Source organism: Nyctereutes procyonoides, unplaced genomic scaffold (assembly GCF_905146905.1).
Source record: "Nyctereutes procyonoides isolate TBG_1078 unplaced genomic scaffold, NYPRO_anot_genome, whole genome shotgun sequence".
Classification (NCBI taxonomy): domain Eukaryota; kingdom Metazoa; phylum Chordata; class Mammalia; order Carnivora; family Canidae; genus Nyctereutes; species Nyctereutes procyonoides.
In genome coordinates, this window is record NW_026575046.1 from 64,118,228 (window position 1) to 64,132,326 (window position 14,099).

The following is a 14,099-nucleotide window of genomic DNA, read 5'->3' on the forward strand; positions in this document are numbered from 1 at the left end:
GAATACCTGTGCCATGTGTACAGGCGGGCAATTTGGAAGGTGGATAGCATCCTTCAGGCATTCTTTGACACTCCATTGCAAGATTTGCTACTGTTTTTCCTCACAAAGAGACCGAGTCTGCTTAAAGCAGGGATTCTCAATGGGAAAGGAAAGGTACTCCTGGCATCTAGTGAGTGGAAACCAGGGATGCTGCTAAACATCCTATAATGAATGCACAGGGCAGTTTACCTGTACCCCACACCCTCAACAGGTAGTATCAGTTCAAGTATCAGTAGTGTTGAGATTGAGAAACTCTGGCTTACAGGGTGCCCTGGGGCAGGGTGTGGTTGTGGTTTTAGAACAGAAGGTAAGAGTGGTATTATTAATATGTGTCCAAATTTTAGGGAGGTTTGGGTAAACAGGCCTTCTGGATAGATGAACTTCCTATTACTCAGTGGAGCAGCCAGGTAACCACCCCCCTTTGACAGTTGTTAGGGGCATCTCTTCCATCAGGCAGCAATTCTGCACTAAATGCTATAGTGAACATAGGGGGAAAGAAGTCAGCTCTTGTTTTTTAAAGAGCTCAGAGCTGCAACTATCAGAATATACATACAAGAATATACTGCAGATGTGGATGAGTTATAAAATAAAGAATGGAAAGTATTTTTATAAGTGATTTCTTTTGCAGTGCGCCTGGGTGGCTCAGGCAGTTGGGCATCCAACTCTTGATTTCAGCTCAGATCTTGATCTTGGGGTCATGAGTTCAAGACCCGCATTGGGCTCTATGCTGGGCGTGGAGCCTACTTAAAAAAATAAGAGTTACTTTTTAAAATAATGTATTTTGTTTCTTTTAAGTAAAGAGGAATTAATGTATAGAAAAGGCATTCCACACTGTGTATGTGGTAGGAGTAGTGTGAACAAAAACAGAGATCTTAGAGACTGAGCAAGAATGTAAGCAGAAACAGATTAACTGGAGTGGAAGTACCATATTAAGAAAAGCAGAGTGATGTTTTGGAGTGGTGACTCTAGGAGTAGAGTTGTTACAGTGAGAGTATATATTTGTAATATCAGGGAGCCATTTGGGAGGAAGCGGAGGAAGAGTTCTAGTAGAGTGAGGTGGAAGTATGGCAATTTTTGCTCAGGTTGGAGGTAAGAGACTTGATTTTGATGTGTATTAAGAATTTTTAAAAATGAAATTAAAAGCAAAGCTAGGCTTCTTTCCCTTAGGTATATGCTCTTGGAGGTATGGGGAGTTGAGAGGAACAGTCAGGAAAGATTCTTTGGGAAGGAGAATGGTTTACTGAAGATGCTTAATCTTTGGGTTTCTTTTTCTCTTCCCAGGAACTTCGAGGAGTGTCCAGCAGTTTCTGGCTATGTGTGACAGGGGTGAAACTTGCCAGGGGGTCAAGTACACAGGAAGGACTCTGAACTACCAGAGTCTCCCACATCGTTCCAGAACAGATGCCTCATGGGCGCCATGGTCAGAGACCAACCAGCATATTGGGGCAAGATTCCTGAGTACTCCAGTGTGCAAGCCTCAGCCAACACACACTGCCACACTACCAGAAAGGAACCATGGCCTTCAGGTTCCTCATGCTCAGTCCTGGGGGGATCTTTTCCATTCTTCCTCCTATCCTCCTGTTGTTTATCCTGTGTCTCCACCCTCAAGCAGTCTTCATGTACCCCTGAAGTCAGCTTGGAATTTGGGTCCTGTTCCTGGGTCTCGAGCCCCTGGTCCTCGACGAGTAGATATGCCCCCAGATGATGACTGGAGGCAAACCAGTTATGCCCCACAATCTGGGCACAGGAGGATAGGGGGAGAGGAGTTTCTGTTTGTTCTAGCAGATGCTCCTGGAAGAGAGCAGATAAGGGCTAGGGCCCTACAGCACAATAGGTGGTAAGGGGTCACCCCTTTCCTTTCCTGGAGCCACAGCTTTCTCTGTTAAACTATACTGTGGAGGGGTTGGTTGGCACCCTGCATCTCCCTGCCAGGGTTGTGCTAGTTTCATCTCAACATAGAGTTGGCAGTTTCTCCTAGGAGTACCTGGAACCCCTAACAAGACCTAGCTCTTTGAGAGAAATATTTAAAATTCCAATTTTCATTCACCTAGCAAAAGAAAGCAATTGCTGTTTAGGGCTTTGAGCCACTTTAGAGATAAATCCATATTACCCTGGACACTAGCCATTCCTTAGGATCTTAGTGTCACTATTTTATTCCTGGATCCTTTATGCCCCCACCTGCACTTGAGCCTTCATCCTCTGTTCCCTACTATACTGCCAACTTCTGTTCTTTGTTTTACCTACCTATCCCTATTACCTGGCCTTCTGTCTTCCCCATACCCCATCCTTGGAGGGGCATGTAGCTTGTGGTCATGGTCCTGACCATATCATTCAGAACAGCCTACCTGCCCAGGTATCGTGGACTGTCAGCCTTCCCTGTGCCCCCAAACCTTAGGCCTACAATGCAGAGCTGCCAACATAATATTTGTCCTTCTGAACAGATGGAGTCCGGCACACTAACACACCTTCCTGTCTTTAGCAGCAGAGCCATTACTGCCACTTGCTCAGTCACTGTTGTAAACCCTCAGAGTCAGCTAAACTATTTTAGGGCCAAACATACTGTTTTTGTAAAGTATTTTTCATTAATAAATCTTTAAGATAGTTGTATTTAATTCCTTGTCATTTATTTGTCTATTTAATGCCTTTTGTATGGTCTTGCTCTTTTATATTGAGGGTGGGGGGGAAGGCCTGGATAAGCAAAAAATACCAATTCCCAGTGGCCTGGGGCTCCCAAAGAGAGAGCCTTGGGACAAGTGTGTGTGTGTGTGTGTGTGTGGCTTTTGAGTGAAGGTGAGGAGCTAAATAGTTTAAGGATAGTTGAAGGATATATACTGAAGGTAGGAATCAGTGGGCCCTTAAAGTGGAGTGACTTTCCTTGTTATTACTGCAGCTACTATATTCCTATTTCTTTTCTGCTTGGAGGCACATTGTATATTGCATACTTTTTCCTTTCCTCCTTAGGGAGATTTTCCGATTCATACCCCTCTTAGAAAGCCCTCTCGCTCCCAATCTATGTACTCTTGGTGCCCTCCTTTTACAAGTTTGTAATATGCCTCCTGTCCCTTCCTTGCTTTCTTCCCATGGCCTCCCCTTCCCTTGCCTTCCTTGTTCAACTTCTGCACTTCCTCTGGTGGTCCTCAAGTCTTTAAAGAAGGTGGCTGTGGATGGTGAAGAGGAACAATTATTGCCCAGAGGAACAATTGTTGCCCAGAACGATCCATTTTCACCTCTGTTTCACTTCCAAATTCTCCTTCTAAAAGATATGTTGTGGGCTCCCTTTGCCAAGAATACCCTTCAGACACTTTCCCCCTCTTTTATCCCAGGTCTCAAGATCATTGGAGATTGACAGAAGTAGAAAAGTGTTGAGACCTTTGGACCACTGCTTACCTAATTAACATTGTCCATTGTGAACAGATTCTGAACACACTAAGTATACAGCAGGAAGATGGGCAGGAATTTCTCACCCCACTTGGATACTATGCCATCAAGACATATAGATCTGAGTGGACACACTGGTCTCTGCCCATGATTCGGTACACCTCTTACTGTCATACACACACCTTCTAATAATTATTGATTGAACAGTCAGTTCTTGTCCCACTATCCCCTTTCTCATGAAGGTCCACCCCTATAAAGTTTCCAATAAGTTGCCTGGGCTCAGATTCTGTATGTGCACAGAAGTACCCTATGAGGTATTTCTTATGAGAAGCTAATTTCCAATTTCCAATTCTCTATATACTCCTTTGCCTTACAAATCTGTTTTCTGAATGGATTGAGAAGGAGACTGTCCTTTTCAGGTGAATTCTGTAGACTTTGAACATCTCTTGGTGTCATCCCTTCCTTTCCACTTACCCTTTTGATTCTTTATCTTTGGACCTATTCTGTTCTAACTTCATTCTAACCCTATACCTTCAGACTCCTGACAGTTCTAGGCTCTAAACGTAAGGGCCAGCTTCTCAAACTCCATTTTGAACACTTCTCGCTAGAATGTACAATGCCTCGTCTATTTTCCTATCCGTTTAACAACCAAAGTACCCAGATTTAGTAGCCAAATTGTGATATATTTTTTCTCTATTAGATTCTGAGATTTAATTCTCCCCATCTTTGGAGCTCCATGAGAACCAATGTCCTGTTTCCTAGCACTCATTCACGGCAGCTTCTAGTAATAGCCTTCCTTCCTTCTTCATTCTCTATTGTTTCTGTCTGCCTAGAATTTTAACCTGATCCCTTGGCCTCGTCCTGTTTCTCTCCCAGCCTCAGTAATTTTGCCCAGGTCCCTAGAGTCTGCCCCGCCCCCGCCCCCGCAAGCGCGGTGCATGCCGGTCTTAGCCCCTCTGTAGGGAAAGAGGGTCCGCCATGTTCCCCGGCGGCGCCGCCGCTTGGCTCTGGTAGCCGCCGCCCCCGCCCCCAACCCCGCCCGGCCCAGCGCCTAGCCGAGCCCCGGGCCCAGCATGGCCGCCCCGGAGCCGGCCCGGGCTGCACCGCCCCCACCCCCGCCCCCGCCGCCCCCTCCCGGGGCTGACCGCGTCGTCAAAGGTGAGAGGTGGACGAAGCCCTGGGGGCCTGGCCTGAGGAGCTGTGTGTGAGGGCGGGCGGGAGACCGTCCCCTCCGGAGCGGGCCCGGAAGGGCGGGCGAGTAACTGGCTGCCTCCCTTGGGGAGTGGCCCCTGGGCGGGCCCCTGCTGGGCTGGGCTGAGTCGGTAGCGACGGCTCCGCGGGCTCTGGCTTGCCTTCAGGCCCGAGGCGGGGGTTTCGCTCCTGAGCTCTCCTAGACGTAGGGGTGTCTCCTAGCCGCGGTGAGCCCCTTTCTTTTTCTCCTGGGCCTGTCAAAGCGGCCCAGAGGCCGCGATTCGCTTCCTGCCCCGCGACAGCTGCACGCCTGGCTTCCCTGGGCGGACCGAGGGGCTTGGAGACCTTCAGCCACGCGGGGCCGGGCGATGAGCCGTCAGAATTCACCTCGGCTTTGGCCCACGCCTGCTCCCCAGTGACAGCCGTCAGCCCGGTTCGCGCCTAGTTAGCGCCAGCCGCAGGGGTTCGCGCTTGGCCCTCAGGTGTCACTCCACGCGGCAACTGGGGGAACCATGTGGGATTGGACTGAGGGTGAAGAGACGAGGCAGGATTTGGGGGCCCCAGCGTTAAGTGCAGAATAGATGGAGAACAAGGCAGCATCAAAGGAAAAACGCCTCGTGGATAGGAAAAAGCATTAACTTAGAAAACCGTCTGCACCGTTTGGTCAAAGGCCAACCCTTCACCTTGCGAACACACACCCATAGCAGAAAAAATTAAATACTTCTCAGCTGGGGCAGAATTTGTGTGTGTTTACTGACAACAGGTCAGCAGATTAATTTAGAATAGAGAAATTGAGGGCAAATTTACTGTTGCCTAAGATTTCCATGCTCTCTGGGAGAGTCTTATCAACTTCAAACACCGCTGTGGAGATGAAAAACAATCTGAAATGATTTTTCTTTATACCATGTAGCTTGGTCAATAAATTGACATCGTTTTAGAATCAAGTTTTATTGTATTATACTTATTTTGGAAGACTAGATAATTTTCATTCAGCTTCTCAAATATACTGGCACAATGTTTAAACACTGTTAGTACAGTTTTTGAAATTTGACCAGATACGTTTCCATTAAAAGATTTAAAAACAAGAAAACCTTTTTCCTTTGTGGTTTTTTTTTTATTTTAATTTTTCAATTTGAGCCTCAATAATAACACTGATTTCTATCCAGGCTTATGTAGATAATTTTTAAAAGTTAGTAGTATATCCAGTTGGGCCAGGCGAATGAATTGAATAAAGAGATTATGGAAATTATGGAATCCTTGTCCTGAGAAAGCTTTATAAAAAGGGGAAAAAAAGATTGGTAGTTAAGATTAGTAATTTCAGTGAAATTATTAATGGTGATTCTATATTGCTGATCATTAACATTAAATCCTGGAGTTTTGTGGGGATTGGGAACAGAAACATGGGCTGCCTCTTCATTTTCTGACTATATATTTGTGTTGTATATTCATTTCCATAGGCACTTTTCACCCTACTATTGGGACAGCGAGTCCTATTCCCTAACAATTAGTTTGTGCTAATCTTATGCTTGTGAATCTTCTGTTTTTTTGTCATATATATAATGTTTTCCTGTACTGCTTTAATGTAGTAGAAATAAGATTCCAGGGGGATCCCTGGGTGGCTCAGTGGTTTAGCTCCTGCCTTCGGCCAGGACATGATCCTGGAGTCCCGGGATCGAGTCCTACCTCAGGCTCCCTGCATGGAGCCTGCTTCTCCCTCTGCCTGTGTCTCTGCCTTTCTCTCTCTCTCTCTCTCTCTCTCTCTCTCTGTCTTTCATGAATAAATAAATAAAGTCTTTAAAAAAAATAAGATTCCAAACATAAGGCGTATTCTTTAGGGGTGAGTTGGAGTCCAAGATAGCCACATTTGCAGGTGTTTGGTATGGAATAAAAGTCATTTGATTTAGGTAAATAGGAAAGGAGCTTTTTGGTGTAGAAAATTACAGTTAAATAGAGCTCGTGGATATAAGATCTCGTGTGTTTAGTAGCATATTCTTCACCAAGACAACTTTCATTTCTTTATGGAATTTGTTAGCAGCTGGAATGCCCCATATGGATCACATGTTTAGAGATGGTGGCAACAGACTGGTTTGCACTGCTCATGGAGTCTCTGCTGTGGCTTCCTCAGAAATTACAGGGAAATTCACCGTTCATACAGAAATCCACTTTTGGATTTCTTTCCTTTTTTTAAGATTTATTTATTTGAGAGAGAGAGATCACAGAGAGCGAGGGAGAAGTGGACTTGATGCTGAACAGAGTCCAGTCCGGGGCCTGATCCCAGGACCTTGACATCATGACTCCTTTTGAATTTCATCTTGAGGCTTCTTGCTTGCCTTCTTTTGATAATTGTACAAATAATGTTATATTTAGTGATAGAGAATGCCCTTGTCAGAACATATATGACTACAATGCTAGTCCAGCTTGTTAAAATCCAGTTTTCTTATAAGCTTAAGTATGTGCTAGTTTTGTATAGTAGTAATATGTAGATCATCGTTGGCACTGAATACAGGTAGTCTTTTACTCCCTGAAACTTCCTTTTTATTTCTAAATTTCACACTCTTAAACTTCTAATCAGGAGGCCTATATATTATGGTCATGATGGTTTCAATTTTTTTTATTTATTTTATTTATTTATGATAGTCACAGAGAGAGAGAGAGAGAGAGAGAGAGAGAGAGAGGCAGAGACATAGGCAGAGGGAGAAGCAGGCTCCATGCACCAGGAGCCCGATGTGGGATTGGATCCCGGGTCTCCAGGATCGCGCCCTGGGCCAAAGGCAGGCGCCAAACCGCTGCGCCACCCAGGGATCCCTCATGATGGTTTCAAAGGGGCTGTAGATCTTTCTGTGTTTAATATGTGCCTAAAGTTCATTTCATATGAAATTTGAGATCTTGGAATACCATAGGGGATTCATGTATTAATTTGATTAACTTTTCACTGAAATAATAATTTTTTTTAAAAGATTTTATTTATTTATTCATGAGAGACCCAGAGAGAGAGAGAGAGGCAGAGACACAAGCAAACGCCATGCAGGGAACCTGACGCGGGAGTCGATCCCGGGTCTCCAGGATCACACCCTGGGCTGCAGGCGGCGCCAAACCGCTGCGCCACCAGGGCTGCCCTCACTGAAATAATTTCTTTTTAAATTTTTATTTATTTATTTATTTATTTATTTATTTATTTATTTATTTATTTATTTATTTATTTATTTATTTATTTATTTATTTATGATAGTCACAGAGAGAGAGAGAGGCAGAGACACAGGCAGAGGGAGAAGCAGCCTCCATGCACCGGGAGCCCGACGTGGGATTCGATCCCGGGTCTCCAGGATCGCGCCCTGGGCCAAAGGCAGGCACCAAACCTTGCGCCACCCAGGGATCCCTCACTGAAATAATTAATGGTGATTCTATATTGCTGATCATGGGCGATCAGGTTTTTCTGGCTAGTTAAAGCAAGTTTCATTTCTTTTTTTTTAAATATTTTATTTATTAGCAATAGAGCATGGAGTGGGGGAGGGGCATAAAGCGACGGATAAGCAGACTCCCCGCTAAGCAGGGACCCCAATGCTGGACTTAATCCCAAGACTCCAGGATCATGACCTGAGCTGAAGGCAGATGCTTAACTGACTGAGCCTCCTGGGCACCCCAGCAATTTCATTTCTGAGCCTACTCCAGCTGCTGCTGGCTCAGGTCAAATTCTTCTGTTTGAGAGTTGCTCTAGCCCAGTGGTTTAGGTGAGATAGTATGTCCTCTTAACTATTTTCTCTTAAGCATTTTTTCTATTCAGCTAAAAAATAAGCTGGAAATAAGAAAATGGAAACAAATTAGGAAAAATGGCTAATTGTATCTGCATGAATGCCTTACTGCTACATGAGCAAAATTGATATGGGTAATTAAAGCAAAAAACCCTGAATTTATGTACTTTGCTCTCCTCCCCCTTCCCAAATTTCCTGATCTGAATTATCCAGATACTACCTTTTATTTCCAGATGTTTTAAAAATTTACTTTTTGCTATATAGATGAGGTCATGGATTTCTTAAATTCCATTGTCTCTTGAGATTATTGAATCTGTTAGTCTTGATATAAGAATTCACCTTTATCACTAAGAAAGCATTGTCTGTATTGTGTTTATGTTCATTTTAGTATGCACAATGTGACTTTCTTTTGCATTCAATATATTCTCTTTATTTCCTAGGTTTTATTAAGCTTATCTCTTAAATTATCAGGCTTTCAGAGTGAACCAAAATGCTGAAGTGTGTGTTAAGTTTTTTAAGCTGATGTATTTCTGATGGGCAGCCTTGCGATTCATTTCAGTTCTGTTGCCAGCTGCCCTGCTTATAAGTCTGAGGTCATTTGGCTCAAGTGTTTTCCAGTACCTAGCTTTATTAGGATTGCTTATTTTCATTACAGATTGTTAGATGACCCACATAGGTCTTTGGGTCACATGGCTACCAGTGTTTCTTGCTAGTCTATTTCATCATATTTTAAAGCAACTTGAATTTTAAATTTTGTTAACAAAATGTATTTTGTGGACTTATCTAAAAGGATAACTCTTGAAAATGATTTTTTTTTAAAGATTTTATTTATTTAATCATGAGAGAGAGAGAGGCAGGCAGAGACACACAGGCAGAGGGAGAAGCCGGCTTTATGCTGGGAGCCCCACATAGGACTCGATTCCGGATCTCCAGGACCACGCCCCTGGCTGAAGGTGGCGCTAAACCGCTGAGCCACCTGGGCTGGCCATTGAATTATTTTTCTTTTTCCTTCCACTCCCATTAAACTGTTAAGCATTCTAAAATAAATCTTCAGTACCATGTGTCCCAGGGAAAGCAAAGAAACAGAGAAAATAGGGTCTGAGAGTGTGTATATAAGAGAGACAGAAAAAGATAGAAGGAGGAACGGAGGAAGGGAAGGAAAGAGAATACTGTGGTAACAAGACATCTTAAAGGGAAAATGCCAAGGAAGAAATATAGCTGCTCAGTAAGAAGTAAGGCAAAACTTCAGGTTCAAGTAGGAAATGAATTAGCAAGAGTTGTAAGGAAAAGATTGGTGAAAAGAATCTTGATTTATTAAATGAGGTGTATTTTCATACCAATCAAATGACTTCATTTTATCATAAAAATGTTTATTTACATACATAAAATTAGCTTAATATAATTGGGCATCCTTTTATGTTATAGAAAATTTATTTTAGAACATTAATCAAATAGCAAATATAAATTAAATGCCTGCTGTATGCTAAAAACTGTAGGGAAACAACACAAGTATTAAAAAAAACAGTCTTGGTCCTTGGAGAAATAAGTACTCATGAAAAGTTATTTATATATGTCATAAGGTTGGATGTCATTAATAATTGCTAGATAAGTGACAGAGCCAGTGACTTGTTTGATTTCAAAGGAGGTAGTGATGACTCTGGATTGGGATGGTCTAATAGGGATTTATACAAGGAAAAAGGAGGCCTTGAACGAAGGGTAGGATTTAAAAAGGCAGAGGATTGGTGCAACATTTATTGAGTTCCTGCTTTGTACCAAAGCATAATAGGCCTGGGAGATAAAGAATTGGATTCGATATAATTAATTAATTAGCTATAATTAAGTAAGATTATTTCGGAGTGCTGGCAGTCTAGTGGGGGAGACATTATTGCAAGTAAATAGAAAAAGTATGTACAGAGGCTATTGGAACTGTAAAGAAGGAGTTGACTCTCTTATTTGGATAAAAAGCAACAATGGGAGGATTTATGTTTTGAGGTGTGCCTTGAAGGATGAGTAGAATTTTTCCAGATAGAGGGTAGGACTAGAGTAGAGAAAACAGCAGCAGAAAGGCATGGAGTTTTGAGAAAAAAAAACAAAACAAAAAAAAAAAAAACGCTTGAAAATGTGTGACAATAGTGTGTAAAGTGCTTGGCGACAAGTGACAGAAGATGAAGTTGGAAACAGTCTTTTGTACACTAAGTTGAGGAGCTGACACTTAAGCTAATAAGCAGTGTAGCTTCTGGATGATTAAGAGGCTTTGGAATTGGCCTGGGTTTGACTCCTAACTTTATCTTGATAACCTTTTCACTGTGTGGACAAGATACTTAATATCACCAAGCTTCAATGTTCTCATCTGTAAAATAGAGTTAATAAAGTATTATTAATGGGGTTCTTGAAGGATTAATGGAGATAGACCATGTAAAGTATGTACCTCAGTGCATGGCCTGGCACATGATAAATACTTAACCAGTGGTAGACATCATCATTATTATTGAAGGTTTTAAAATAGAAGAATGATCCAGTATCTTGGTTTTTGAAAGGTAACATGGTATTGTGTAGAACAAAATATTAGGAGGGAGAGGCTTAAATCAAGGTGTCAGAAGATTATAACATTTTAGAGTATTCTGAGTGTTGTAGAGTGGGCAAAATGAAAAAATTGTAGTAATTCTAGGGGGGAAAAGTCCTTATTCAACATCTGAGGACCAAGTACAGAATGACCAAGGCATGAATTAAGGGAAAGAGAAACCAGATATGATGCAAATTCTGAATATTGGAAGCAGATATATTGGATCAATGATTGGTTGTGGGAACAGATAGAAGAATACAACTTTTGAAGGAAACAAACTAATTTTGCTTTAAGGATTGATTACATTGAACAATTGTAGTTGGAGGCAAAGATTGGAATGATATGTAAAAGACTGGGAATGGTCAAATGAAGGACCTTAGAAATAAGTTTGAGGCTTCCTCCCTTTTATTCTTTAGTTCTTAAGAGACTACCCCAAATTTTTGAGTAGGTTAATCTAGCAGTGTTTTATACAGTCAACAGGGAGGGAAAGTAGAGCTGAGTTAGATTTTTTTTAGTACACAAAGTGATAAGACTTGACTAGCATCACAGCAATGGGGGTGTGTGAAAATGAAAAAAATTTGAAGAATCAGTAGGACTTGGGAGTCCTGAGAGAGAACAATGACACTAAAATTTTAAGTTCCAGTGACAGAATGGTGATAACCATGTCAAAAATAAGACAGGAAGGGGGAACCAGTTTTGAGGGAAGGTGCTGCATTCAAACAACTACCACAGATTTAAAAGGAATCCAAGGGGTACCTTGAAAGTTTGAAGACTGTGCTGTAGGATTTATTGAATCTTTTCTTAGAGCATGTGGCCAATGCATGCTTCTACTCCTGGCACTGAGAGTGGGTTATACCTATTTTCATGATGAGAAAACTTTTGAAGACTCAGAAGAGCGTTGCCATTTTGTTGGTATAAAGCAGATTGTATTGGAGTAGCATTCTGAAGACCTCAATTTCTTTCTTTCTTTCTTTCTTTCTTTCTTTCTTTCTTTCTTTCTTTCTTTCTTTCTTTCTTTCTTTCTTTTTTTTAAAGATTTTATTTATTTATTCATGAGAGACACAGAGAGAGAGAAAGGGAGAGAGAGAGAAAGGCAGAGACACAGGCAGAGGGAGAAGCGGGCTCTATGCCGGGAGCCCGACGTGGGACTCAATCCTGGGTCTCCAGGATCATGCCCTGGGCTGAAGGCGGCACTAAACCGCTGAACCACCTGGGCTGCCCTGAAGACCTCAATTTCAACCATGGTTCTTTCTACCTCTTACACCTTGAGAAATCCATTTAACTTATCTGAACCTCTTATCCCATTTCTGAAGTGGGGACAAAATCTGCCCTACCAAACTCCAAGGATGCCTCTGAGAATCATATCAGTTTATGTATGTAAAAGTACATATTTTGTAAACTGTAAATAAAGCAGTATAAATTTATTGTCATTACTATATAAATTAGTGTCAGGATATGTTTTAGAAACTATATCATTAATCCAGTAAACATTCATTAGTAACAATGTTCTAATCACCAGGTATGTAGTGATGAAAGACAATGCTCTTCAGAGAAGATCCAGGGTAGAAACAGGGATGAGGAGTAAGGGAAAGTTTCTTGTTTGGATTTTTAAGACCTTAAAGACATGTAAGTATGTTTATATGCTCAAAGGAAAGACCCAATGGAGAGCCAGAGGCAGACAAAACAGTAGGACCATGGGAGAGATGAGGAGGGTGATTGAAATTAAGAGGGTGGGGGAGTGGGATGCAGTGGGATCCTTTAGTAAAGGATAGGAGGAGTACTTCTTCCCTGAGATGGGGAGAAGTTTAAAGATGCGTACTGGTGTGGATGGAGAGGAGCAAAAAAGTGAAGTTTGGTCTGAAGGCCTTGATTTTCTCTGAAATTGGACACAAATTTGATAACTAAGAGATAAAGTGAGTAAAGGGTTCAAGAAAAAGGAGACTATTTGAAATCTTCACTGAGGAGCATGGGAGAGAGAATGTTTAATAGGATTGCTGGGGAATGCCCACGACTCATTTGGAGATGGTGAATTTGTAGTAGCACTGGGCCATTTTGATAACTTTATATTAAGCACCCAAGTTTAGAACCCAACTCATCCAAGACTTGGCAGTTTTCCCTTAGGTAGAAGAGGACAAAAGGGCAAAGTAATTTAAGATGTTTAAAAAGTGGGTGGATGGGGCAGCCCGGGTGGCTCAGCGGTTTAGCACCACCTTCAGCCCAGGGCGTGATCCTGGAGACCTGGGATCAAGTCCCACGTTGGGCTCCCTGCATGGAGCCTGCTTCTCCCTCTCTCTGCCTCTCTCTGCCTCTCTCTGTCTCTCATGAATAAATACATAAATTTTTTTTTAAAAGGTGGGTGGATGGTGGAATACCTTTAAAACTGTAAGAAACAAAGATATCCCAGAAGGGAATTGATAAGGAGGGGCTGTCCAGCTTCTTTCTTTCTTTCTTTCGTTCTTTCGTTCTTCCTTCCTTTCAAGGATTTGATTGCTTGATTCGAGAGAGAGAGTGGTGATAGGAGCAAGGGAGAGGGACAAGCAGACTGCTGAGCTCAGAGCGGGACATGGGGCTCCATCTTGGGACCCTGACTCATGATTTGAGCCGAAATCAAGAGTCAGTCGCTTAACCGACTGAGCCACCCACGTGCCCCTCCAGTTTCTTAATACAATTGAAGAACAGAGGGAGTAATGAGAGGGGGATTGGAAGGATAGGAGGTTTCAATCATGGAGAGAGAGATTGCAGTTCAGGTTTCAGAGGCAGAGAGTAACTATGGGCAAGGCTGAGGAATTGAAGTGGAATGGAGCTCAAATACTGCGGTTAAGTTTTATGTAAATCATCCCACATGGATGTCGATGATGGGATTGAGTGGAGAAGGCTTGCAAGCCAGGAACCAGAGTTGGATGTGAGAGATGACTAGAAGGTTAAGTAGATGGAAGGGACAAGGATAAACTAGCTGGAAGGCATGAACCTCAAAGGAGAAGGTATTTTTTTCTTCATTGGAGTGATGAAATTGGAAGTGGTAATATGGAGCTGCACTAAGACTGAAGCCTTTTCTGGTGATAGTAGTGGAGTGTGGAAAAATATGCAGCATGCATTTTGAAAAAAAGTTTGAAAAGTGCTGTCCTTCAGTAACTAAGATTTAATTAAGCTAGAGAGATGATCTGAAGAGGCTGTGTGTA

At 42.4% G+C, this 14,099-nt stretch overlaps 2 protein-coding genes across 24 annotated transcripts in view; both read left to right on the plus strand.

Moving 5' to 3' along the window:
• The window catches only part of USP54 (ubiquitin specific peptidase 54), a 123,907-nt gene extending 121,256 nt beyond the window's left edge, over positions 1-2,651 (plus strand). For 17 of the 18 annotated variants that reach the window (XM_055325067.1, XM_055325065.1, XM_055325068.1 and 14 more), the window contains one exon: positions 1,321-2,651. In XM_055325067.1, coding sequence (XP_055181042.1) covers positions 1,321-1,880 — 560 coding nt within the window. In that variant the 3' untranslated portion in view covers positions 1,881-2,651. The remainder of the gene's footprint in view (positions 1-1,320) is intronic. The other variant, XR_008664358.1, reaches the window with a different exon arrangement.
• Positions 2,652-4,418: 1,767 nt separating this feature from the next.
• Positions 4,419-14,099, plus strand: part of PPP3CB (protein phosphatase 3 catalytic subunit beta) — a 53,070-nt gene continuing 43,389 nt past the window's right edge. For all 6 annotated transcript variants that reach the window (XM_055325359.1, XM_055325362.1, XM_055325360.1 and 3 more), the window contains exon 1: positions 4,419-4,575. In XM_055325359.1, the coding sequence (XP_055181334.1) occupies positions 4,491-4,575 (85 nt within the window). In that variant the 5' untranslated portion in view covers positions 4,419-4,490. The remainder of the gene's footprint in view (positions 4,576-14,099) is intronic.